General features: G+C 43.8%; 1 protein-coding gene across 1 annotated transcript; it reads right to left on the bottom strand.

Moving 5' to 3' along the window:
* Positions 1–16,476: 16,476 nt before the first annotated feature.
* On the bottom strand, positions 16,477–23,226 carry KRT39 (keratin 39). Its single transcript, XM_054593696.1, has 7 exons — positions 22,759–23,226; positions 21,631–21,713; positions 20,821–20,977; positions 19,794–19,955; positions 19,556–19,681; positions 18,050–18,270; positions 16,477–16,738 (listed from the first exon to the last, which is right to left on the bottom strand). The coding sequence occupies exons 1-7, from the start codon at positions 23,224–23,226 to the stop codon at positions 16,477–16,479; spliced, it is 1,479 nt and encodes a 492-aa protein (XP_054449671.1).
* Positions 23,227–23,642: the final 416 nt, after the last annotated feature.

The raw sequence follows: 23,642 nt of genomic DNA, 5'->3' as shown, positions 1-23,642 counted from the left end.
TAAATCCCTGCTCTAAAGGAAGGGTGGGAGAGACTCCCAGCGAAGAGGCAGATCGGAACAGAATCTCAGGCCCCAGAGTAAAGGCACTCGTGCCGAGGAAACGGAGGACGCTCTGAGCATCTGATGCCTTTGTGGCAGTCACTGTTGGATGGAAAGTAATTTCAAAGGAATCATTCTTAAGAGCAAACCCGCAATTATAATTAATTAATAAATGACCGAGCCTTCCACTTTCCAGGTGCCTTTCATCCCCAGCACACCTCAAAACCACACAGCCCTCATCTGCACTCAGGACTTCCCTTGGCTGCGGGGAGGGGTGCGCCCTTGTCCCCAGCCAGCAGCCCTGTCCTGGTGAGCCCAGAAAGCCTGGGTTCTGCGTGCCTGTGACCGGTAGAGAGGATGGAGGGAAACAGGAAATGAGCCATGGGTTGTCTAACATACTTGATGAATCTCACGCTTTGCCTGCCAAGGTAAAGGTTAGGAATGAACAAAGAAATAGTCTGGGGGCAGGGAGCCACGTGCTGGTTATTGGCAACTAGATTTAAAGGGGATTTGGAAATGAAGTGGCAGCAACGGAAGGGATTTCCATTCCTTGGTTCAAGGCAGTAGTGTTACGGAGGAGGAAAACTGAGGCTTACGGGGGGCGGGGGCGGTATGGCAGAGGGCAGATTGTGGGTTAGTAGCAAAGCCAGGGCAGGATTCTTTCTGCCTCACGGTGCTCAAGCATTGAGTTGAATCTTAACAGAATCCTGTACAACATTTCTCTTTGATAAGGGTGATAATGGAACTTCCCAGTTTACATAGCCCTTTGATATATTCTTAACTCAATTCCTACAACTCCTGATGTAGCCAGGCAGGGTTATTGTCCCCATTTTACAGATAAGGAAGCAGGTGGATGAGTCAGAGCTGATTCGCACGTGCGCTATAATTCAATATGTGAATTTGCAGGTCTGCCAGCCTTAGCCTGTGCTGTTTCCCCTGCTTGGAAAATTACTGCCTGCCCTACGCAGGCCTGCTCTTCTGCCTTCGAGATATACTTCAAAGGTGACTTCCTTCCACAATGATTTCCTGAATTTTCCTGCATGAGTTGGGTGTTTCTTCTGCGAGGAAACCCCCGCTTCCGGGTCCCAAGGCCCCCCAGAGGGGCAGGTTGCGTGGTATCCCTACTCCACCAAGGCGGCCGGGGGCTCCCCCCTGGACCCTGCCACCCCTGGATATGCGTCCATTCCTGCTCTTTCACTCAACACATTAGAAACATTTCTAGGAGTTTATTTGAGTCAAGCTGACAACACATGCTGGGGAGCAAGATCCCAAATGCCCCTCACTGACCACACGGTACTGCATTTGTTACACTCCTTTGGGACAGCAGACTTCTTGAGAACGTGGATTATGTCTTCCTTCTTTCAAGAACCGAGCTCTGGCTGCTTATACGTATTTCCTACATCTGTGGTAGCTCAGGAACGAACTTTTCAGAGTCATGACTTCAACTCAGGTTCTCTGGCACCATCACCGGCTGCCCTTTTTAGGAGTGTGAGCTATAAAACCAGAGAGTAGAAAAGGCTCTCCCAGGGGCGAACTAGCCAGCCACCAAGGCAAAATCATTCGTGGTTGCCAATACTGCCTCTAAAGCACACCCAGCTCTGCTTGTCGGCCCTGGCAGCCAAACCTTGAACAAGTCCCCTGGACTTTCCTCATCTCCCCATGTGCAAGATGGAACAATCTTGCCAAGGCTTAAGGAAGCCTTGGGGGTGCTTAGCGGTAGTGCCCCTTTGACGGGTTCCACAGTCACTGACATCTGAGAACAGGAAAAAGAAGGGAGAAAGACAAAAAGAGCAAATGAGAGAAACAGGCTTATTTAGACACGGGGTGGCAAGCAGGGTTCTGATGGACGTAGACGGTTCCTGACTCCGGGCAGGATCGGTTTGTGCTCACATGGACCCCGGCTCACAAATGGGAACATCCGTCTGCAGGATGCGCCAGGGCCAGGCCGCACTCAGTTTCCCATTTGGCTCCTCTTCCTGCTAAAGTGGGATGTTGCCAGTAAAAGGGGATGGATATTTTGCGGGAGAGGTTGGGTAGTGATTGAATGAATGGGGTTGCGTGTGGGTGTATCAGGGATCAGAAGGGAGCCCTGTCAACAGCTGGCTGTCATTAACTGGGAGCACCGGGTGTCTGTGCCCTTTAAAGACCATCGTCCCATCACCGAAGTGTTCCATAGGCGCCCTCTTCTTTACAGTGAGAGAAGAACGGCCAAAACAATCTCCAAATAGATTTTTATTATGCATGACATTTTAGAGCAGATGAGTAGGAGATTGTCAGGCAAAATTGCTATGTCATTATCCTATGATTTGGAGGGTTACATAAAAAGATTAGACATTTATAGAAATAAAACACAGCTTCTGCAGTGACACTGGGTCAGATACTTTATAAGGGCCTTAGTTTATCAAACTGTAGCCAAAGAAAAAGAAAATTTTCCCATACTTTGATTTGTCCAGGAAAAAGAGGCCCATAGACAGAAGGTTCAAGTTAAGTATTCAGTATAGTGTTTCAGACTAGATGAGGAAGGCAAGTCAACTTAAAGTGGCTTCTCGATAGTAGTATTTGTATTTATTGATTGACATTCAAGGAAAAATCATGACAAAAACACACAAGCAAAAAGACTCTTAAGATCACTGTAGGAAGTTGTCTCAAAGGGTAGGTAATGAGGCAACTGTGCTGGGAACCCTTCTTACTTTGATTTTTAAAATTTTTAAATTAAATTTATTGGGGTAACATTGGTTAACAAGATTTTTTATAGGTTTCCAGTGTGTAATTCCATAACACATCATCTAGATATTGCATTGTGTGTTCACCACCCAAAGTTGAGTCTCCTTCCATCCCTATGTATTTGACTATCTTTACTCTCTTCTATCTCCTCCCCACCCCCTCCCTCTGATAAGTACCATATTGTCGTATGTGTCTGAGTTTTTGTTTTTTCTTGTTTCTTCAGTTGTTGCTTTCTGTTTTATATCCCACATATGGGTAAAATCATATGTTTATGGATGATTGGACAAAGAACAATGGGATACTACTCAGCCATAAGAAAAGATGAAATACTGCCATTCGTGACATGGATGGATCTTGACAATAGCATGCTAAGTGAAATACAGACAGAAAAAGTATTTAATCTGATTTTTAAAGTTGGGAAAGAATTAGATAAGTGTGCAGAGGTATGCAGAGCCTTGTAAGTCACCACAAATGAATAGCATTCGGTGTCTTAAGGGAAGAGTTAGGGAATTTGAAGAAGAGACTACATGAGAATAAAGAAAGAGAAAGTAGATTTCAATTCTATATTGACAGAAACCCAAGTCAGTAAGTGTTTAGGAAGGTCCTAATCCACAACAGCATGTTCCTAGCAATTTGGAAGACATACAAAAAATGAAAGACATATTTGCCTCACATACTACACATCAAGCAATATTATCCTAGCACCTGATTCTAAGGAAGATTGAAGGCCCAGGCTAAGGCCAGCTTTTCTTTCATTTCTCAATACTCTGAGCTTACAGAGCACTGTGGCAGGCCCTCCATTAATGTTGACTAACTTTGGTCTAGGGAAGACTATGAAGCAGTAGTGGATTGTGTGAAAAATACTACGTGAGATAGAAATGAGATGAAAAAGACGATTGTGGACAAGTGCAGTTAAAAATGATAAGCTCCCCGGTGGAACGGATTCAACCACTCTCATGGTTGGGAAGGAGCAAGAGGTCCCAGGTAATGGAGTTAGAAAGAGCGGCTGGAAAGGAAAGACAAATCCTGTGGAATTCCCCAAATTCTGGATTTTGCTGATTGAATCCCCATGGTATTTGTAGCACATTCCTCTGACCCCTGTATTTCTTGTAAGCGAGACCTAAGGGCTTCATTAGTCTCAGGTTTACCAGTTTTGGCAAGAGTGCTAGGAGGGAGTGCTGTGTGCTGTGTTTCCTGATGTTCACGCAGTGACAAAATGTCTCACATTCAGCCTGCTCGACCTTCGATGCTTGAGCTCTCGTGGCCCCTGCAACGGCTGGGAAAGTCTCCCAACAGAAAAAACAAGACAGGGCTGAGGTGTTTAACTGGGAATTCAGTGGATGGAGTCCAGGATGTTAGTCAAGTCTTTAAAACTGTATGTAAAATTTTCTCTGCGTGTTTAAATGTTCACTCTTTTGAGGAGAGATTACAGCTTTCATCGACTTTTCAAAGGAGAATATAAACTGAAAAAAGGATCTAATGATGTAAAACTTTAAAGCCTCCTTTTTTTCTGTTGGCCTTTAGTTACCAACAGAATGTTTAGGATTTTCCTATTTCATAGGAACATAATATTAGACTTGGAAATGAGTCACGCTTATCTTCTGTCTCATACCCGTAATTTTACAGACAGACTCACGGCCAGCGACGGCAGAGCTAGGCCTGGCAGCAGGACCTCATTATATTGTTGCAGGGCTCCTTGTTCTCGCGATCATCATTTTTAAAGCGATAGAGGTGGTGCTTGGGGTTCACTAATGTTTTTGCAGTTGTGGGATGCTGATCCATGCACCCGTTCATTTACAAATGGCCGGCCATGTTTCAAATGTTTTCATTACATTTTTCTCCTACCCCCAAACTATGCTTTTTGTCTCTGATTGCATTTTTAGTTAAAGTCCATAACCACAGATAATTACAGTTAAAATCCTCTAATTTAATTCACTTATTTATTTTGTTGAGAGTTTACTTTGGAGATGCTTTGATTCTGTGATTAGAGAGATGAATAAGGTACAGTTCCTGACATCAAGGATCCTTCGGACTGTGGATATAGGGTTTTGTTTTGTTTTATTTTGTTGTTTGCAAATCCAGTACTTTGCCAAATGGCACAGCCTGTTAGGTGAGGGTCTGCTCCTGGATGCTTAGGACCAATTGCTGATCTTTACCTATTTGCACTTTGATTCAGTTGCCAGTTCCCAGGCAGATGTGACAATTTAGCATTATCACCAAGACAGAAAGCCCCATTTTCCTGGTTGTCAGGATCTTTTCACCTGGTGGTAATGAAGTTATTATCATTTGAGTGACATATCTGTCATTTGATACTTGAGTGTAAAGCTTGGAAAGAATGGGTTGGCCTGTCCCGATACTGGAGTCGAATCTCCTTGACCACTATCACCTTCAAAAAAGGAGCCTCATCTCCTCCCTTTTCCCAGTTTCCTTTTCCATCTGACACTAAACCTTTCTGAGAAGGTGGATATTCCAGCCAGATAACATCTTTGAAAGGTGCGTCAGGACAATCTGGTTTTAGAAAAATGCTTTAATTTCTTTTGTACTACCTTTGGCATATCACCAGGCCTGTTGGGTGATTTTGTTCATATAAGGCTATAGAAGAAAAACACATCCCCACTTGTGGGTGGGGAGTGCTAGTACAAGGTTGAAATTATTTCACTCTTCTGTGCTCCTTTTATCATCTTAATCCAAAGAACATGATAGGTAATCAAATAAATCCCTTAAAGCAGGGGCTGTTGTCATGGGTAATCCTTGAATAAACAGCAGGTTAGCTTCAGTGCTCATGGGCGTTGCTTTCTTTTTTACCATTTAAGGAGACATTTTGAGTAACTCGTTTTGGTTTGCTGAGACATTTTCTCATGTCTTGTCTTGGAATCTTGTCTTGGTAGGTTTCACCTTTTAGCGCAGCGTGGTCCAGTAGTGTCAGGGTCAGTGAATGGGAGGGTCCTTGTACCCCAGGAGCCTTCCCCACTTGATAGTTATTGGTGCCTGAAATTCAACCATTTATTTGCTTGGTTCACCAAAATATTGCTTCCTATTAAAAAGAATTTAATGTATTGTACACCTATTCATTTGTTTATTTATTCATTCATTTATTCATTTGTTCAAATTATGTATTGTCTACCTAATCTAAGTGACTGGAGCATAGAGAGGAAGGGGAAAAGTAGGAGGAGAGGAAGCTGGGGACGCCCTTAGTGCTGGGACGCTCTGGGCTTTCTCAACTCTGCTGAGCATTTTGAGCTTCCACGTAAGACCTATGGGAGCCCACAGAAAGGTCTTAAGCAGGGGGTTGCTGTGCCATGATCATATCTGAGTTTTAAAAAGATAAGCCCGGCTGCCTTGTGGAGAATGTGGGAGAGAAAGAGTAAACATGTTGGGGTGAGCTGGCAGGTTACTGCACCTGTGCAGATGAGAGACCATGATGGTTTATTTATTTACTTTTTTGTAGAGGAACGATTTAATGAAATGTGCAGGGACGTCAGAAAATGAACACAGCATTAGTTCTCTGCCAAGAAAAAGAGTGGCATCTGTGATATTACATATGTTGCATTTGTCTTGCTCTACAGGATTATGTCATAAACACAGTGTTTATTATGCTGTCTTAAACTTTACATGTTTGATACATATCCTAATGAGTATGCTTTTAGACAGGAAGTAGAGTAATCATGTATTTTGCAAAAGTATCCTTTTGTTTAAGGCTCTTAACTTGTTTAATGGACAGGTCACTACTATGATGGACTCTGTTTTATAGATGAAAGAATTAAAGCAGTGAAAGGAGGTAGACTTGCCAGTGAGTCAACGGTAGAGGGGCCATGGAACCCAGCCCCTACGTGACATTGGTTTCATGTGTTATCTACAGGTTTGTTGCTAGGTTGTTCCTTTCTGTAATTGTGTGGGATGTTCTTCCTACCTATTTTCCTGTTTATGACTCTCTCTCGATTAGGGAATGAATTCTTGCAAAGTGTATATTGGTAAAAAAAGGAAGAGGCAGTTTTGCACAATGGTTAAAAATGCAGGGTATCAAGTCACACAGTCCTGGCTTGAATCTCGGCTCTGACGCTAACCATCCCTGCGACTCCGGTTAGTTATGAAAGGCTCATGCCTCAGGTCCTGCACTGGCAGAAGGGGTGGTGGCGCGGAAAATGCACACAGAAATCACTGAACACTTGGGCACCTCAGAAATACTCAGTAAGTGTAAATTGTTATTGTTGCTATAAAAAGATGGCCCCCAGAAGGTGATGGAATATGTTTACATCTTCAAACTAGGCATGAGCCTTAATATATACTATCTTTACATCAGTTGTGCTCCCTGAGGCTTGAAGTACAATATGGAAACTTGATTGGTTGGTGGATTTAAATACTCATGACTTAGTTATGTATGCCTCAGTCTCCAGTTTTGGTCTTGCTGTTTTATGGAGATAATACACGAGACCTCTCTCTCTTTCTCTCTCTGATTTTCCTTTGGTTTAATCTCAGGCAGAATAATGCCTTCCTTCCCAAAGCTGTCCATCTCCTAATACCTAGAACCTGTGAGTATGCATGTTATACAGCAAAGGGAAATAGAGGTTGCCGAGAGAATTAAGGTTGCTAATAAGCTGCCCTTATAATTGGGAGATTAGCCCTCATTATTCAGGTGGGCCCAATATCAACACAAGTGTCTTTAAAAAGGGAGGAAAGTCCGTCGGTGTCAGGGGTCGGGGGTGGGGGGTGAGGGGTGGGGTGGGGCGGGGGGGGGGGGGGGGGGGGGGGGGGGGGGGTGGGGGGGGGCGGGGTGGGGCGGGGGGGGGTGGGGTGGGGTGGGGGGGCGGAAGAAGGCGGAAGAAGGCGGAAGAAGGCGGAAGAAGGCGGAAGAAGGCGGAAGAAGGCGGAGTTTGGTGTGATGAGATGGCTGATTTTGAAGATGGAAGGGGACCCACGCCAAGGAGTACGGGCGCCCGCAGAAGCTGGGAAAGGCAGGGGAACCGAGCCCCTCCGAGGTCCTCCAGGAAGAAACTCAGCCCTGTGGACCCCTTGACTTTAGCCCAGTGAGGCCCATGCAGACATCTGAAAGAGAGCACTGTAAGAGAGTAGGTCTGTGTTGTGTTATGGTGATTCGTTACAGCAGAAATAGAAAATTATTAAAGTGTCTGTGTGTGACACAAAAATAGGAACTCTGGTGATGGATTTTTTTGCTGCAGCTTAAATTATGGTGAATAGAAAATGTTTTCAGGTGACTTATAAATAACTTATATGGATTTAATATGGATTTTTAATTATGAGTATAACAGCAAAGATGGTTATGGTGGCCATATTTTATAAACTCTACATAAGTCAAATTATAGGCAGATTTTTTTTATTTGCAAATTGATTTATATAAGAAACCTTGCAAAGTTGTAGAATTTAAATCACATTAAATTAAACACTTCACAAGTTATTTTTATTAAAAAAAATATAAAGTTACATAAAATCAAAGCTTTTCCTGAAGACCCAGGGCAAACGGTCACCTTAGTTAGGGCGGATGCGAATGCCTATGACCAAAGCCTGTCTCCCTTCTGATCTCATCCTGTGTCCACAGATCTTGACCTCCCCTCCTGACCTTCCCCTCGGGTAGAGCTCCCTGAACCGTGGGTTTCCCCATCACTAATTGCTGTTTACTGCATGGACTTCATATCTTTCGTAGGAAGAGATGATGCTGTAACCGGGACAGTAGACGTGAGGCCTGCGATCTAGTCCCACCGAACTAGATTCTGCTCTTTCTGGGTGAGCCTCAAATGACCCCCTGGCTTATGTTACTCTGTGGTCATAATAACAGACTTATTTTGTTTCTTCCTCTTTTCTAATTTTTTCTGTTTCCTCCTGAATTTGCAGACACAGCATTTTCTACTTTTGCTGTGTAGACCAAGTCCCTATGATTTCCCTTCGATTACTAACCCCCCACAATTTGTAGCTGTATGCAGAGTGGTTGGGGATGGACAGGCGCTTCCCCTATCCTGCCCTGTGGCCTTCTTCCCTGTTATTCTCAAGATGAATCCAGACCAGAAACTCCCCTGAAGCCTCAGCAGCCCAGAGTTGCCGGTGAAGCCACAATTTGTTGGAAACACGGACACCTGGCAACTACTGTGTCCACCCTCTGCCGACCATGAACATGGACAGGATTAGAGATGAGACCTACGCTTTGCTGATGCTCCTCCAGTCAAGACCAGTTGGTTTTATGTCTGGCGGAGCCCAGCCATTTCGCGCCAGTCTTCGAGCCATCGGCTGGCCATGAGCCCAGCAACCTAACTGCTGCGGTTAGAATGAAATGAGATGGAAACGACACTTTGTCAGGCCGTCGGGTCTCTAAGGAAGAGCTTCACAGGGTGACACTCCTCTGTAGACAGTCCCAGGGGTCTGCATCTGGTCTTAGGCCGGCAGGTTCGGAAGCCGCCTTTGGGCACCACAGTCAAAGGGATTCTCAGGAGCCAACTCACAGTAACTTAACGCTAAAGGGTCAAATGAATGAGCCCGAATGCAAACTTACTAATTTAACATTAAGAAATGGCTCCTTCTGCAACCATAAAAGTCCCATATGCAAACTGGAGTACCTTCTTTGTGGTAGCTGAGTGTTAGAGAATCCAAACTATGATATGAAGGTTGTTTGGCACAAATGGACAGAGGAGAATGAGGCCTGGAGAGCTGCCCCGACTCTCCATGGGCCAGTGTGACTGTGCCTAGCAAGGCTGCTCCCTGGGCTGGGCTGGGCTGGGTATAATGTGGAGCTACCTTGAGGGCTCACTTTCTTGTGCATGCCATCACGGAAAATTATTTCTTTAACTATTTATGCCTTTGATTGGGCTACAGATATTATACTGTCAAACTTAAGTGATTAAGACCAGAGCATTTAGAGTATAGAAGACATGAATTTGTTAAAATTTTAACTTTACCATTTATTAACCGTGTGACACTGAGCAAGTTAGTTAACTTCTGTACACTTTGGTTTACTTATTAGTAAAGTGGGAATACTAATATTGGGTTGGCCAAAAAGTTCATTTTGTTTTTTTGTATACAATGGCTCTAGTAATGTTTACTTGTCTTCAACTTCATTTGAAACAATTTTGTTAGATTGTACCATGACAGCTGTCCTATTGGAGCGCATTTAAAAAAAAGCAACAAAATTGGTGAATTTTTGTGCAGCCATTTTAGTACTGAAGATGGAAGAAAATATGCAACATTTTCAGCGCATGCTGTATTATTTTAAGAAATGCAACTGAAACACAAAAAAGATTTGTGTAGTGTATTGGGAAGGTGCTGTGACTGGTCAAACATCAAAAGTGGTTTGCGAAGTTTCTTGGTACTATTCATATTTTGGCCAAATGATTCTTTGCTGTGGGGCTATCTTATGCCTTAGAAGATGTTTAGCCGCACCCCTGGCCTCTGCCTACTAGAAGCCAAAAGCAGGAGATAGCTGACACACTTGAAGTATCCAAATCAATAAAGTTATTGGTGAACATGGGAAATGTGTCTTTTATTTTACAGAAAAACCCCCCAACATATGGACTTTTTGGCCAACCCAATAGTACCATAGGGTCGTTGTGAGGGCTGAGCGAGATAAGTCATATAAAGCACACAGCACAGTGTCAGAGGCATAATAGTCAATTGATTTTTAATTGAATAGGAGAAACATTACCCTTTCTACTTGTTGGCCTGAGGGGGTACAGTGGTTCCTGCATGGGTCTAATCACTTTAATTCTGTGTTGGCTGTATGTTAACTCTGAGAGCTTTGCAGGAGGCTTCTTGCTACTTTCCCTCCTGAGCCTGTCCCCCAGCTCCAGGGACATTGGGGCCACGGGAGCCAAGGGCAACAGGCGCTGCACTAGAAGAAGGGCCACCCGTGCTATCTGAACTGCGCTGTCGTTTTCGTTCTTCACAAAAGTGATCCTGTTTAAAGCGCTGGGTTCAAATTGTTCTCACTCCTCCTCCTGGGCCATCTTCACCCTGTTGCCTGCCAAAGAGTGTGAAGACTGTTCTATTATGGGGAGACGTGTTCCATAGCATTCTGGAAAATGGAGTTGGTCCGACATGTGATCATGATTTCACTATGGATATGTATATAAAAAAATACATTAAGTATATACAATTTTTATTTTAAAAAGTAATAAAAAAAATAAGCGTCCTATCCTTAGTCTGGTGCTTTCATTAGTTATGAGGATGGCTTTGTGTGACTGTGCCATTGTCTCACCTCTAGTGAAACACTTGACTGGCTCGAGTGTGATGGTTTAGTCAGTGGAATGTAAGCCTCGCAAAGCAGCCCAGGGAAATCATCTTGCTGCGTTACTGGGCGCTAGGCATGCTCTGAGAGCTGCACGCGTTCATTAATGTCGTCATCTTAACCTTATAAAGTAGATCCTATTAATAGCCCCATTTTAAAGATAAGGAAGTGGAGATAGAGAGGTTAATTAACTTGTTCAAGACCTCCCACCAAGATGTGGCAGGGCTGGGAGCCAGACCCAGCTGGTCTAGCTTCAAGTATATGGTCTTAATCAGCATGTGATTTTGCTCCTGGACCAGAGCCGACCAATGCTCTCTTCCGGCTGTTCTGAAGACTTACTGGGGACCACTTGTACTGAATTTCCATCCTAGTCTCCTTTTCTCCCTCAGGTTACAGAGCTCTCTTAAGTGAGTTGTAATTTTCATTCGCTTTCCACTGTGAGACTTCTCTCTGAACCCACAAAACTCATGTTGAGGTTAGAGGTGAGAAGGGTGGGGGGTGGTTCTTGGAGTGTGGCAGCGAAGGGAGGCACACTCCTATTTTTTCCCCCAATGGGCCAGTGGTAAATGAGCTGACAAGCACTTACTCCCCATTGAGGTGCAGAGAGAAGACCTTTCTACTCTTGCATGCAAGCTGGGAACAGGCAGTTCTCTACAGCCAGCTGGATGGATTTGGAGAAATTCAGCCCAAAGTGTGGTCTCCTCTAGATCTTCTGGGTTATAGAGTTAAGTAACTTTCCTAATGGCCTGTAGATATCAAGTAGGTAAGTACGATCCTCTTCGGGGTAACTCACGAGCCCCTGCTAGGCCCTCTGGAAACACCATAAGGAGATGTGGCTGCAGGGATTTTTTGCTCCCAGCTTAGAAGGAAGACTTTTTTCTTCTTTCTTTTTGGTCTTTAGAGAAGAACACAGAGAAGGGAGGGAGCCCCAAACCTGCTCTCTTTCTAGGAAATAGAGTCTTTAGCCTCAGATATTTTCTCCCGGTAACACCTTGATTGTTATCTTCCAGACAAAGAGGGAGGAAAGAGATTGAAATTGGGGGGCAGGGGGCAGGAAGGGAAGGGAAGGAAGAGAAGAGGCTCAAGAAAACATGTTTAGAAACTTTGCTACTGGTGATACCTTAATTGGGATATTTAGAAACATTAGAATATTACATATTTTCTTATGTGCCTGTGAGTGGTGGCCTATGGCTCAAAAGCATCACCTAAAAAAACTGTCCAAATATGATGCTCAAGTTGAAATGATAAGTCAATTAAATAAACCTTTCCAGTGTTTTCCAATAAGGTTGTTTCCATTTGAACTGGGTGCTTGGATTCTTCCCATGAAGCTTATGAATCATGCATGCACACATTGACCAGATATTTCCAGTCAGCCAAATAGACAAAGGTTTCATTTCCTACAGCTGACCCTTGACTACAGTGTTGAAACAATGCATTCCAGACTCGCTGTCCCTGACACTAACCCATGCGCTGTGTCCGGGGTGCTGGCTGCCTCAGTCCAGGAGAGCTTCCTAGCGTGGGTGGCACTGTTCCCTTCTCTTCTGAGACACTTTCCTTTTCTCCTGAATTTTAATCTTTCTCCCCCCTGCCCTCATTTGGAAAGGACATTTGCTTTTCAAATTATTTTTTAGTATCAATCTCCTATTTTAAATCAAAAGAGAATTAAGATAAACCTTCTCAGGCGGTGAGTAAGATACTTTTCTCCATTGTTTGATAAGTGGAAATTATGGGAATTAGTAATGATGTAAATTCATTAGCTTCTAAAGAATTTTAAGTTCTTTAAAAGACACCAGAGAGAGAAGAGGGAGTTAGAGGATGTTATATCAAGAGGATGCCGTTTCCTATTTACAGACGTAGAAGACTGGACATAATGAGGTAAAGCGCATTAGGGGATGTAAGAGAATCTAAAGATGTTAGATCAGAAAGATGCCTGGTGAGTACCTGAGGTTCAAACTGAGAAGCCAAATGATGCTGCTAAGAACCAGACCCCCAGGCCCCTGCCTCACGGTCCAGTGCTCTTTCCTTCAGACCCAGCTCCGCCTCCGACGACTGCAGATATGATGGGGGATGAGGAGGAGGAGAGAGCACTGGATTCTCTCACTGTCTGTCGTCACGGGCCGGCCACCTTTCTCTCTCGGCCCCAGTTGCTCCATCTTTTGTAAGAAAAAGGCTGTTAGATGCCATCAAAATACCACTCTAATTTTCAAAGAGATATTAGCATTCCCATGTTTACTGTGACACTGTTCCCAATAGCCAAGCGGTAGAAATAACCTAAGTGTCCCCTGATGGATGAGGGGATGAAAAAGAACATGATATGAGTGATAAGGGTGAAAGGAGCCAAAAGGTAAAAAAAAAGAGGCTCCTTGACTTCCATTCCTTGTCGAATGTTGAGCTTTGCATTAAAAAAAAGAATGTGATTTTGATATACACATGCAATGGAATATTATTTAGTAGTAAAAAAGATGGAAATCTTGCAATATGTGACCACATGGATGAACCTTGAGGACATCATGCTAAGTGAAATAAGCTAGTGACAGAAAGACAGTCGTGCATGATTCTGCTATATGAGGTTTCTAAAACAGACAACTGCATAGGAACAAAAAAATAGAGCGGCGGCTGTCAGGGGCTTGGGGGAGGGGAAAGGAAGTGTTGCTAATCAAGGGGTATAGTAAAGTTTCAGTTATACAAACTGAGTAAGTTCTAGGGATCTGTTGTACACCATTGAGCCTATAGATAAAAATACTGTTTCTATTCCTGGAGACTGACTATATAATGTACCACGTACCGTTTTGACCTTGCTGAGGAAATCAAAGTACTTAAAATTCAATCATGTTTGTGTGGCATTGGGCAAGTCATTTAACTTCTCTGCTGGTTTCCTTGTCTTTTAAATGGTAATATTAATAATAGCTGCTTCGTGGTAGTGTTGTGAGGATTAAATGAGTTAGTAATACTTATGAACTTATTGATTAGCCACCCCACATTATAATAGGTACATAGGCATATGGGGAGGAATTGTCTGCAAGTGGTCATCTGTCAAGCTACTGTCAGAACCTAAAACAATCTCAAAAAGACATCAAGTCATCCAGGTCCTTAAAAATGGCCCTTGTCAATGAGAAAGCAGTGGCTTTTCACTCAGCACACATACTTCAGCTTAGAACTTTGTTACAACTCGGATTCCCAGGTGGTAAGGCAGGAAGTCTGGCATAGGGCTCAAGAATCTGAATTTTACAAGCTCCCAGGGGATGTGAATGTAGCTAGAGAGGCTGTGGTCCAGCATAGGGGTGTGTGGGGGCAGGTAATGGATGGAGGACAAAGGGGAAGAGAGAAGCTGGCTACCCGGTCTTTGGAGGGGTTTAAACCAGATCTCACGCTAAGGTGGAGTCACCATGAAAAAGATAAAAGATAGAGAGAATACAGTCCCTTGTTTAGAAATACAAATGGCTTCCGATATCCCTTCTCCTTCTGAGACAGGCATTAGCTAACAAAGGCCACTGTGCTGCACGGAACCGGTGCTTTGCGTGGTTGTCTTACTAGGACTTCACAGACTTGGAGACAGAAAACTGGCATCACAACTGCCTTCCAGGACTGGCACTCACAGACTTCTCATACCTGTAATCTGGTGTACAGGTTAAACGTATGAATTTGAGGGTTGGAGAGATCTGGGTTCGAATCCTGGCTCTGTCACTTTCTAGCTCTGGGAAAGCGACTTACTCTGTGGCTTTCTTATTCAAGGTCACACACACAGGCTGGGTTGAAACTCTGTCCCCAGGTTCCTGAGTCCAAGCCCCACGCTCCTTCCACATTTCCACCCTCCATCTGAGATAGTATGCAATTAAGTGCTACCAGCCGTAACTGGGGCGTTCAGATGAGAGAGAAATTATCGGTAGAAAAGAGACCGCTCTGGGAGTTCTACATTCCTCTGGCGTAGTCTCAGTTGCTACTTGTCTGGAGGAAGTGGATTGCTGAGCTGTGACTTAATGCTTTTGTCTTTGATGTGGGCATCAGTCATCAACTGATACCTGATACATATCCTAAGACTTCAAAAATGCTTTATTGAGTAACTTTGTGGGCTTGATCACAGGGGAGCTTGATCTGTTCTTTGACCTCCAAAGACAAACACTATTAAAACTCCAAAATTGCAACTGGATAACTAATTCATGGAAAAAGAATTTTAGCTTGAGATAACAATGGCATAGTTAAGCCTAGATCTGGGGCTAAAAACAAAGCTGATACAAAAATAACAATTATGTAGTGCTTTTTAAGTACAAAGCAGCATTACACAAACAGTTTCATTTAATCTGCACATTTAAAATACAAGGAAATTAAGTTTGATGAAGGCTCAAGGTTGTGCCCACGGGCACAGTTAGGAAGTGGCAAGTTTAGGACTTCAGGCTTTCTGGCACCACGTTCTCTGATTCGGAATTCTTTACTAAAACCTCTGGAAATGTCAAATAATTTTTTTAGGAAATGACTTAAACAGGCTGTGACCCTCCTGTAGGAAGCTTTGGCAATGGCTGGGCGTGAACAATGTCTCCTCGCTCTAGGGCTGCCTTGTGCTTGCAAGTAGCAATTATTTGTGATTACTTTCTTGCAAAGTTTATGAATATTAAGTCCATTTCTCTCTGGTAGACAGACTGAAGCAGGCAGGTAAGTTATTTTTTCATAATCAGCAGGGTTATGTCTTGAGAGTTCCAGCTACATGTAGTCCCTTGTAAAACAATCAGAACCAAATCCCATTCCCTAAAGGATAGAAAGAGACATAGCGAACATTTAATGAGAGGATCCACGCTATTTCTTCAAAATGCTCCGATTCACTCCCCACAATTGCTCCAGATTTTCAGTGAAGGCATTTGGAGAGCCTTATGGTTCCCGAAGTTTTGGAGAACATGGACATCTTTAAAAATATCTTGGGGAAGATGCAGTATGTAAGTATAGGTACACAGTAATTAGGACAACAGAGTTCAACAGGATTCAGATTTGTGACAATCTATTTAAAGAAATGAAATATTAAAGGACTTTTTCTCTATTCATGCTGTTCTCATATAAGCTTCTTTCTATTTCCAAAGAAGGAGTTAAGAAAGGAAGGTTGTAGCTTTTCACCTTCATGTGCCACAGCCAAAAACAATTCTAGAACTTGTCTGACTGGCTCTAATGAGGAACGTAAGTAAATAAGACCTGAATAAACAAAGAGAAACCTGCCCATCACTTGTGGGCAGCAAAGTAGGTCACCTTCTTGGGCACTTACAAATCAGTGCTCGTTCCTCAGATAAATGTGAAATGTGCTTCCAGAGAATGTCAGCTATCACCACGTTGGCAGCAAAGTCTTGGGGAAGGAGCAGAACAAAAGACATTCTGTCAATGAGGACCTGCTGTGGTAGAAAGAAGCTAAGTACCTGAAGGGGCAGGGGAATTCTTAAACCTTTCTGGCAGGAACAAGTATTGGCCTTTCTTTCGTGAGTGAGGGCCATTTTCATCACCTGGGGAAGTTAGGCTCTGGCAGCCCTGATGATGAAGCAAGGCTGCACATGCTCATAAGAGGATATGACTTTCCCGTCCTTAATCTCCTTGGTGATGGTGCGGATTTTAGCCAGTAGCGGGGTCAGGACTCTGCAGGCACCGCAGGGCTCGGGTGTCGCACAGGGCGCTGAGGATGATGCGTAAACGGGGACTGTGCATTCCATGGCTCTGGCCTTACGGGCAGTGCAGATGGAAGGCTCACATTTGGTGGCACATGGGTCACTGGGAAGCCTAGAAAAAAAACCAGAATTTTACCTGTGATTGCGAGAGGCAAAAATGGCGGTGGTTAATTTTCCAACACATGTCATTCAAAACAAATACTTGTTCTCTCACTTTGTCGTTAGTGGAAGAAAGAGAATCAGACCAGACCCGCGGGAAAGCGGCATCCTAGGTTAGAAGTACTGGGCTGTGTGGGCTTGCACTGCAGCGCGCGGCGGCCCTGTGTCAGCGCCGCGCCTCCAGCCCTCGGCTGGGAGAGGTCCAGCTGTTGTCTACCAGCTGTGCCCTCAGACAGTTCTCCTGACTCTGGTTTTTCCTCTGCAGAATGGATACAATGGGAACTAAACTTACGCGATCCATAGTGACAAGGGACACCTCGAGGGGCTTACTCTGTGAGGAAAGGAAGTTAATCAGATATTTTCTTATCAGAGAGCTAATCACAGTACTACTGGTGGCCTGAACCCTGTGTATGGAAGAGTTCTCAAAACTTCCTCAGGAAGCTCCGAAGTGCCTTCCAGCTGTGTTTATAAGTGCATAATCTTTCGAGAATTGGAATTAGAGGCAGCAAGAGCTCTTTTCAGAAAGCATCATCTTTCTCTGATGATTCGAGGTCCTTTGGTATCTTGTGGCCCCTCAAGGTCGTGGCTTTGGTTAACATTGTGTTGGTGACATAATTTGAATGTGGCAGTTAGAAGAACTCTATGAACAGACTTCATTGGCTATTTTAGAGAGGGAGGTCTTTTTAACAATCGTAACTTTTGCCTTTGGAGTGTTCGTTTGGACTGAGTTGCTTCAAAGAGCTCATGCTCTAGGTTCTTCTGGGTTCTTATTACTTAAAAACATGACAACATCTGTAAAAATGTGTCAAAACACACATATGCACATGATACTTTTGCATCAAGGACAGGCGGCCAGACAGGGGGCAGGTGTCTCAGCCGGGGCGGGTCCTTCAAGGAGAGCAGGCCTGTCCTGTCCGAGCTCATGAAATTCAGACGTCCACCTTGGGGGACAATCTGTAAGTCACCAAGAATGTCCATCTTTAAAGAAACCATTTTTTTCCCCTAGTAATTTTTAAAACTCTGAGAAGCTAAAAAAAAAACCTATAAAGAACTAACCGGGCACATGGATTCCTCAAAAGAACAGCTAAGCTAGACGAGGTTATAAATGTCAGTCTCTGAATGGCACGGCCTGAGAGGGTGTATGGACCCTTCGATCCAAAGCCCCCGTCACTGGTCAGATCAAAGCATCTATCGTCTGGTTGCAGCAATGGTACGTACGTGCGTGTGAGTGTCTTTTTCATAAAGATGTTTTTACTTAACGTACTTGCAGTCTGAGCTCTCCAGGAGGCGGCGGTACGTGGCGATCTCACACTCCAGCCGGGACCTGACGTCCAGCAGAATCTCGTACTCGTGGTTCTGCCGCTCCAGGGCACATCGGATCTCGGCCAGCTGGGCCTCTAGGTTATCAATCAGACCCTGGAGCTGGGTCAGCAGGGCCGTGTAGCGGGCCTCTGTCTCCGCCAGGATGCATTCCTGGGAGTCTCTCTGCCATGCAGGAGGAAAGGAGGATTTAGAACGATGACACCTTAAGCCCAGGTCCCTTGTGGCCTGTACCATTTCAACAGTGGTTCCTTCGTAACAGGTACTAATGAATCTTGAAGCCCTCTTATTATCTCCTAACCAAGTAAATCCAAAAGCAAAATTATCAGCTATACTGAAGCTTGCTTCCCTTTATCCTCTATTTTTTTTTTTTGCTTCCCTTTAAGTGCCACTATCTTTCTGTTTCTCACTCGCTTGATAATCTACCACACTTTCTTACCTATGAGAGAAAAAATATTCTAACTTATTTCACCCGAGGAGTTAAACACCCATTACCATGGTACCCCACGAGTGTCTGTACCTTAAAAAGGAAGTGAGCAGCGTTTAGCCATAAACAATCCCCTCATTGGATCCATTCTTTTATATGTCAAATATGAGTTGAACCTCGGATGACTCAAGTTCCTTCCCGCTCTATCATTCTGTAAGTTTTATGGATAATGGAATTTTAGGTTTTAGTATAACCTATTATTTGCATGATTATCCCACTTTTTATAGATGAGGAATCTGAGGTTCAAGAGCTTAAATGAGCTGCCCCCAGACACCTGACTAGCTGGTGATAAAGCCAGCCTTGGGGCAAGTTCTCCCTAATATCCTTCGCATCAGAGCATTTAAATATTTTTTACTTCTGAGAAGCGCAATCAGCTCTAACTTTGGAACCTGAACTCTGGCCCCGACTTTCTTTCTTTTGTGACTTAATGCCTTAGGATCTCAGTGTCCCCATCTATAAAATAGGTGAGATTGAGTTTGGCTTGGGGAAAATCCCCTCACCTCTCTGAGCCTCATCGGTAAACCTGGATTAATAATTATGCCACCTCCCTCAGAAGGTTATTTTATAAATTTGATAGTTTGTAAAAATGCCTTGCATAAAATAAAATTCTCTTTTAGTGTTTCCCAAAGTGCATTCATGGCTCCTTATTGCAATGAGATATTCTTTATGAAAGGAGTCCACAGTCAAATAAGTTTTGGAATGCTGATACCACTTATCCGCTTCTTGGGGAGGCACGATAGGTATCAGCTTGTTAAAGGCCCACAGGAAAGCCCCTGTTTAACCTTTGTTTAATCCAGCATTTCCCGGGCTTATTTGACCGGCACGTCCTTTTCTGGCCATAGACCCTGTAACAGACAGAGGAGCTGTTGTTCTGAGGGATGCAGTTTGGGAACCACTGCAGCATGCGCGTGTCAGGGGCTGTTGCCATCACTGGCGCACTAAGCTCGGGCGTTTGCCGGGTACCATTCGGTGCTGGGCCTGCCGTTCGACCTCCAGAGCATTCGCGGTCCGTCTCAGTTCGATGATCTCCTTCTGGCAGCTCTGCTGCTGCTGAGAGCTGGTCACCACCTGCTGGTTCAGCTCCTCCATCTGAAACACAGTCAAAGGCTGTGGATATCGTGAAGGAGAACATAGCTGTGCTTCCAGGGCCCCTGGAAGGGCGCTGTCAACGCCTGGGTTTCGCCTTTGCTCCCCTCCCCACCTGTGTGGTGAACCATTGTTCCACGTCTCTGCGGTTTGTCTCCATGACAGACTCGTATCGGCATCTCATTTCTTGCAGAGCCCGATTGAGGTCGACAGAAGGGGCAGCAGTCACTTCGATGTTGAGTCTGTCCCCAAGCTGGCTCTGTAAGGAACTGATTTCCTATGGAAGGAAAAAGAGTGTGAAGTCACTTGGTGAACAGATGACCTCCTTGTGTCCTTGCTTCTGCCTAACAGCAATAATTTAGCTTAATTGCATCTGAAATATAGCCCACAATAAAGGAATACATGATTCATAGTTGCATTTGAGATGCTATAAAATGACTTAAGGCTATTTCAGATATGACTATGTGTTCAAATATGTGCAACATTAAAAAGAAGTGACTAGCAAGGTCAGGGGTTTAAAGAATTTAGATGATTTCCAGGGATGGGTAATGGGTGAGGCAGCATAGAGGTGGAATTTATGAGAGATCATAGTCTCTGATGTCAATATAGGCTTATGCCAATATCGATTTATACCAGTTGTGGGAGGAATCTGTGTAGGGTTGCCTACAAAAAGATGGGAAGCCACCCTGGCTGGTGTGGCTCAGTGGATTGAGGGCCGACCTACGAACCAAAACGTTGCCAGTTCAATTCCCAGTCTAGGGCACATGCCTGGGTTGCAGGCCAGGCCCCCAGTAGGGGGCGCGTGAGAGGCAACCACACATTGATGTTTCTCTCCCTCTTCCTCCCTCCCTTCCCATCTTTAAAAATAAATAATAAAACCTTAAAAAAAAAAAAAGATGGGAAGCCTATGAGGATAATAAAATTGGGTTACTTTCTTCTTCTGGAAAAGCTGGAGAGGACAGTGGAGGCTTCAGACATTGTGTTAGAGACAATGGATCTGAAACACATTGAACCAGTGGTAGTAATAGCAGGTATTGTCAGGGCTAAAAAACAGAAGAGTATCTAGAGGGAACACCCTTTGCCAAGTTCGGTTCAAAGGAATCAGTGTTGTTTTTGGAGGCCTAGGTGGGGTTTTCTCTAACCTCTTCATGGCTGTTTTTAAGGCAAAGGAGCTCCTCCTTCAGGGATTGGACTCGTGCCTCCAGGTCAGCTTTGCCCAGGGTGAGTGCGTTCAGGATCTGCTGTAGGCCGCCGGCATCTGCCTCCACCAGCTGGCGCAGAGACACCTCAGCTTCATACCTTTAAAGATGAGGCACGAAGTGAAAGACATTAAAATTCAGGTGGTATAAATCAGGCCAAACAGAACTTCCTCCTGCATTTTCTTCCGGGCCTCTCATTTACTGTATTTCTCTTATGTATTTAATTTTCTTCAAAGGTGAAATCTTTTGATAAACATCACCGCTTAATTGTTATTCCCTGTGTTTGTTTGCCGGAGTGATGCTGCATTGCTGTTCTTTGAGATGAGGGAATTAATCCTCCTTCGCCTGCCCCTAGAGGTGATGCCGTGTAAGTGGAAAGAACATTGGACATAAGAGAGCTTGCATCCAAGTTTTGGCTCTACCTTGTACTGGTTGCTTGCCTTTACATAAGTAACTGAACCCAATTAAGCCAGTTTTCTCACCTTAAATGGGGTAACAGTATACTTGCCCTACCTACTTGACTAAACTATTCGACAGGTAATCAGATGGGTTTATATGTTAGAAACTACAGGTACTGTATACATGCGAGTGGTTATTAATCTCAATACTTTATTGTACTTGAAGGTCTCTTCTGGGCTAGTGCCATCGTGGTATGGGTAGGAGGGTTAGTAGGCTTGTGGATAATCTTGTTGGGAGTTTAGCGTCAAACGCAGGGTGACTTCTGTCATGAATGACAGTGTTGGGTGGGCTTACTTGGCTCTCAAGTCATCAGCAGCCAGTTTGGTGTTGTCAATTTGTGAGACCAGCCTGGAATTCTCAGCCTTGGTACACAAGATCTAGAATTAAGAAGTTGTACACACAAATGAGACAAACACCAAGATCCTTTCCTTAAAAACCAAGGGGCTGGTGTGTATTTCAGTTAACTGGGGAAGGCTTTTCGTGGCTATGCTTAAGAAGTTTGGGCAACTTTGGAAAATCAGAGTTTTTGTTATTTTCCAAAATGTGAAGCAAAAATTACTTTAATAAAAACGTGAATAGATGTTTTACCATTAAAATATAAGATCCACCTTAAATTTGCATAACATACCATGATCTACTAGAATGTAAACATCTTTAGGGAAGGGACATTTTAGTTCACCAATATGTTCCCAGAGCCTAAAATAGTATCTGGTGCCTTGTTGTTGTGCTCAGTAAATATTTATTAAACTAATAAAACAATGCAAAAAAACCCCAACAAGAATACAGTATTTTGCCGTGTATAACGTATACGTTTTTGCCCAAATTTTTGAGGGAAAAACAAAGGTGTGCATTATACATGGGCAGTACTAAAACATATATGCAAATTATACGTGGGAATCAGTACTAAAACGTGATGCACACTATACGTGGTGAAATACGGTAAGTCCAACACATGTAGCAACAACATGCATATCACTGTGAAGAGGAAAGTTAGGTTTGGTGTGGGAAAAAAACTATTTGAACAATTGGGAGATGATGAAAAAAGCATCAAATGGAAAAAGTGGTGATGGTTAAAATGTGGATAAAAGTTAAACTAGTTAGAAACTTATTAAAACAAAACTCATTTTCTTGGATCCCTGTTTTCTTATTTCTGTTAAAGAAATGGCAGCCATGTGTTGTTAACACATTTTGGCCCCGAGTCACCTGGTTAAAATAATAGTAGAGTATATCTCTGGAATATGAAAAACTATGAATATAACCCTGAATATTGCATCAAGATGACAATTTCATTCAAAACCTTTTCTTACTCAACAAAATCTTTTTCAACATAAAAGGAAGTGAAGATATTAAAGTTTAGCAAATGACTATTGCTTGGAGAATGTCAGTACAAAACTTGATGATACAGGTTGCTAAGAATCTTACCTTCTGCTGGAGCTCTTCAACGATGGTATAGTAGGACAGGTAATCAGGACATATGACAGGACGCTCTTTGTTACACTCCTCCTGGATTCTACACTCCAGTTCAGTGTTCTCTTGTTCTAGCATTCGCACCTTTTCAAGGTAGCTAGCAAGGCGGTCATTCAAGATTTGCATGGTTTCTTTCTCATTGCTGTTGATGCCTTCGCCACACCAGCCGCTATCATCCACAGAGGGACAGGCGCCGAAGTTGCTTATCAAGCAGGTGGGCATGGGACAAAAGCAGGAAGTCGGTTGGCAGCCCCGGGACTGGAAAGTTCTCAGAACATGGCCAGTTGGTTGGCAGCTGTTGGCTTCAAGACCACCACACTGGCAGCTGGCGTTAGAAGAAATGATCCTGAAATTGGTAATCCTAGAGCGGCTTTGGCATGGCGTTGAAGAAGAAATCGTCGTTGAACAGTCCTTGGTATCCATAGTGTGTGCCCAGCTTTGGTTTATTTCAAAGTGTGTGGTTCCTCTGGGTGGAAAGCTTGAGCTATTGTGGCTGAGTCTAAATCCTGAGCCTTTGGTGGCTTTCTCCTTTTGGAAGGACTTATATAGCCTCCCCTCTAGGTGGTGTCACGGCAGGGAGGATGTTTTCCTTTCTAATGTTTGTATCAAATCCCATAGGAACATCTCATTAGTCTGCTCTTGACTTGCCTGAGAAGAGTTACCTGTCTCATAAAAATGTGCATTTAGGCTGTTAACTGAGTTATTACCCATCACAACTACTACTTGTCATTGGACTCAGAGCTTCACACTATTTCTTCAAAGGAGTTGCCGTCACAGTTCTAGCAGCACCCATTATTAAGTAGGTATGAGTATACTGGGCTCATTAAGTCCTTGTTGAC

This window comes from Pteronotus mesoamericanus, unplaced genomic scaffold (genome assembly GCF_021234165.1).
Source record: "Pteronotus mesoamericanus isolate MK-2021 breed Mesoamerican mustached bat unplaced genomic scaffold, CSHL_Meso_final scaffold_476, whole genome shotgun sequence".
Taxonomy (NCBI): Eukaryota; Metazoa; Chordata; class Mammalia; order Chiroptera; family Mormoopidae; genus Pteronotus; species Pteronotus mesoamericanus.
Note: the sequence above shows the minus strand (reverse complement) of the source record. Positions and strands in the feature narration are given on the sequence as shown.

Excerpts from the sequence above, each read along its gene's own strand:
- KRT39 (XM_054593696.1), bottom strand. The coding sequence starts at position 23,226 with ATGGATACCAAGGACTGTTCAACGACGATTTCTTCTTCAACGCCATGC. Across the intron at positions 20,978-21,630 it reads GCTGATGACTTGAGAGCCAA|GTATGAAGCTGAGGTGTCTC; the intron begins GTAAGCCCACCC and ends TCATCTTTAAAG. Across the intron at positions 16,739-18,049 it reads CTGGAGAGCTCAGACTGCAA|GCTTCCCAGTGACCCATGTG; the intron begins GTACGTTAAGTA and ends TTTTTTTTCTAG.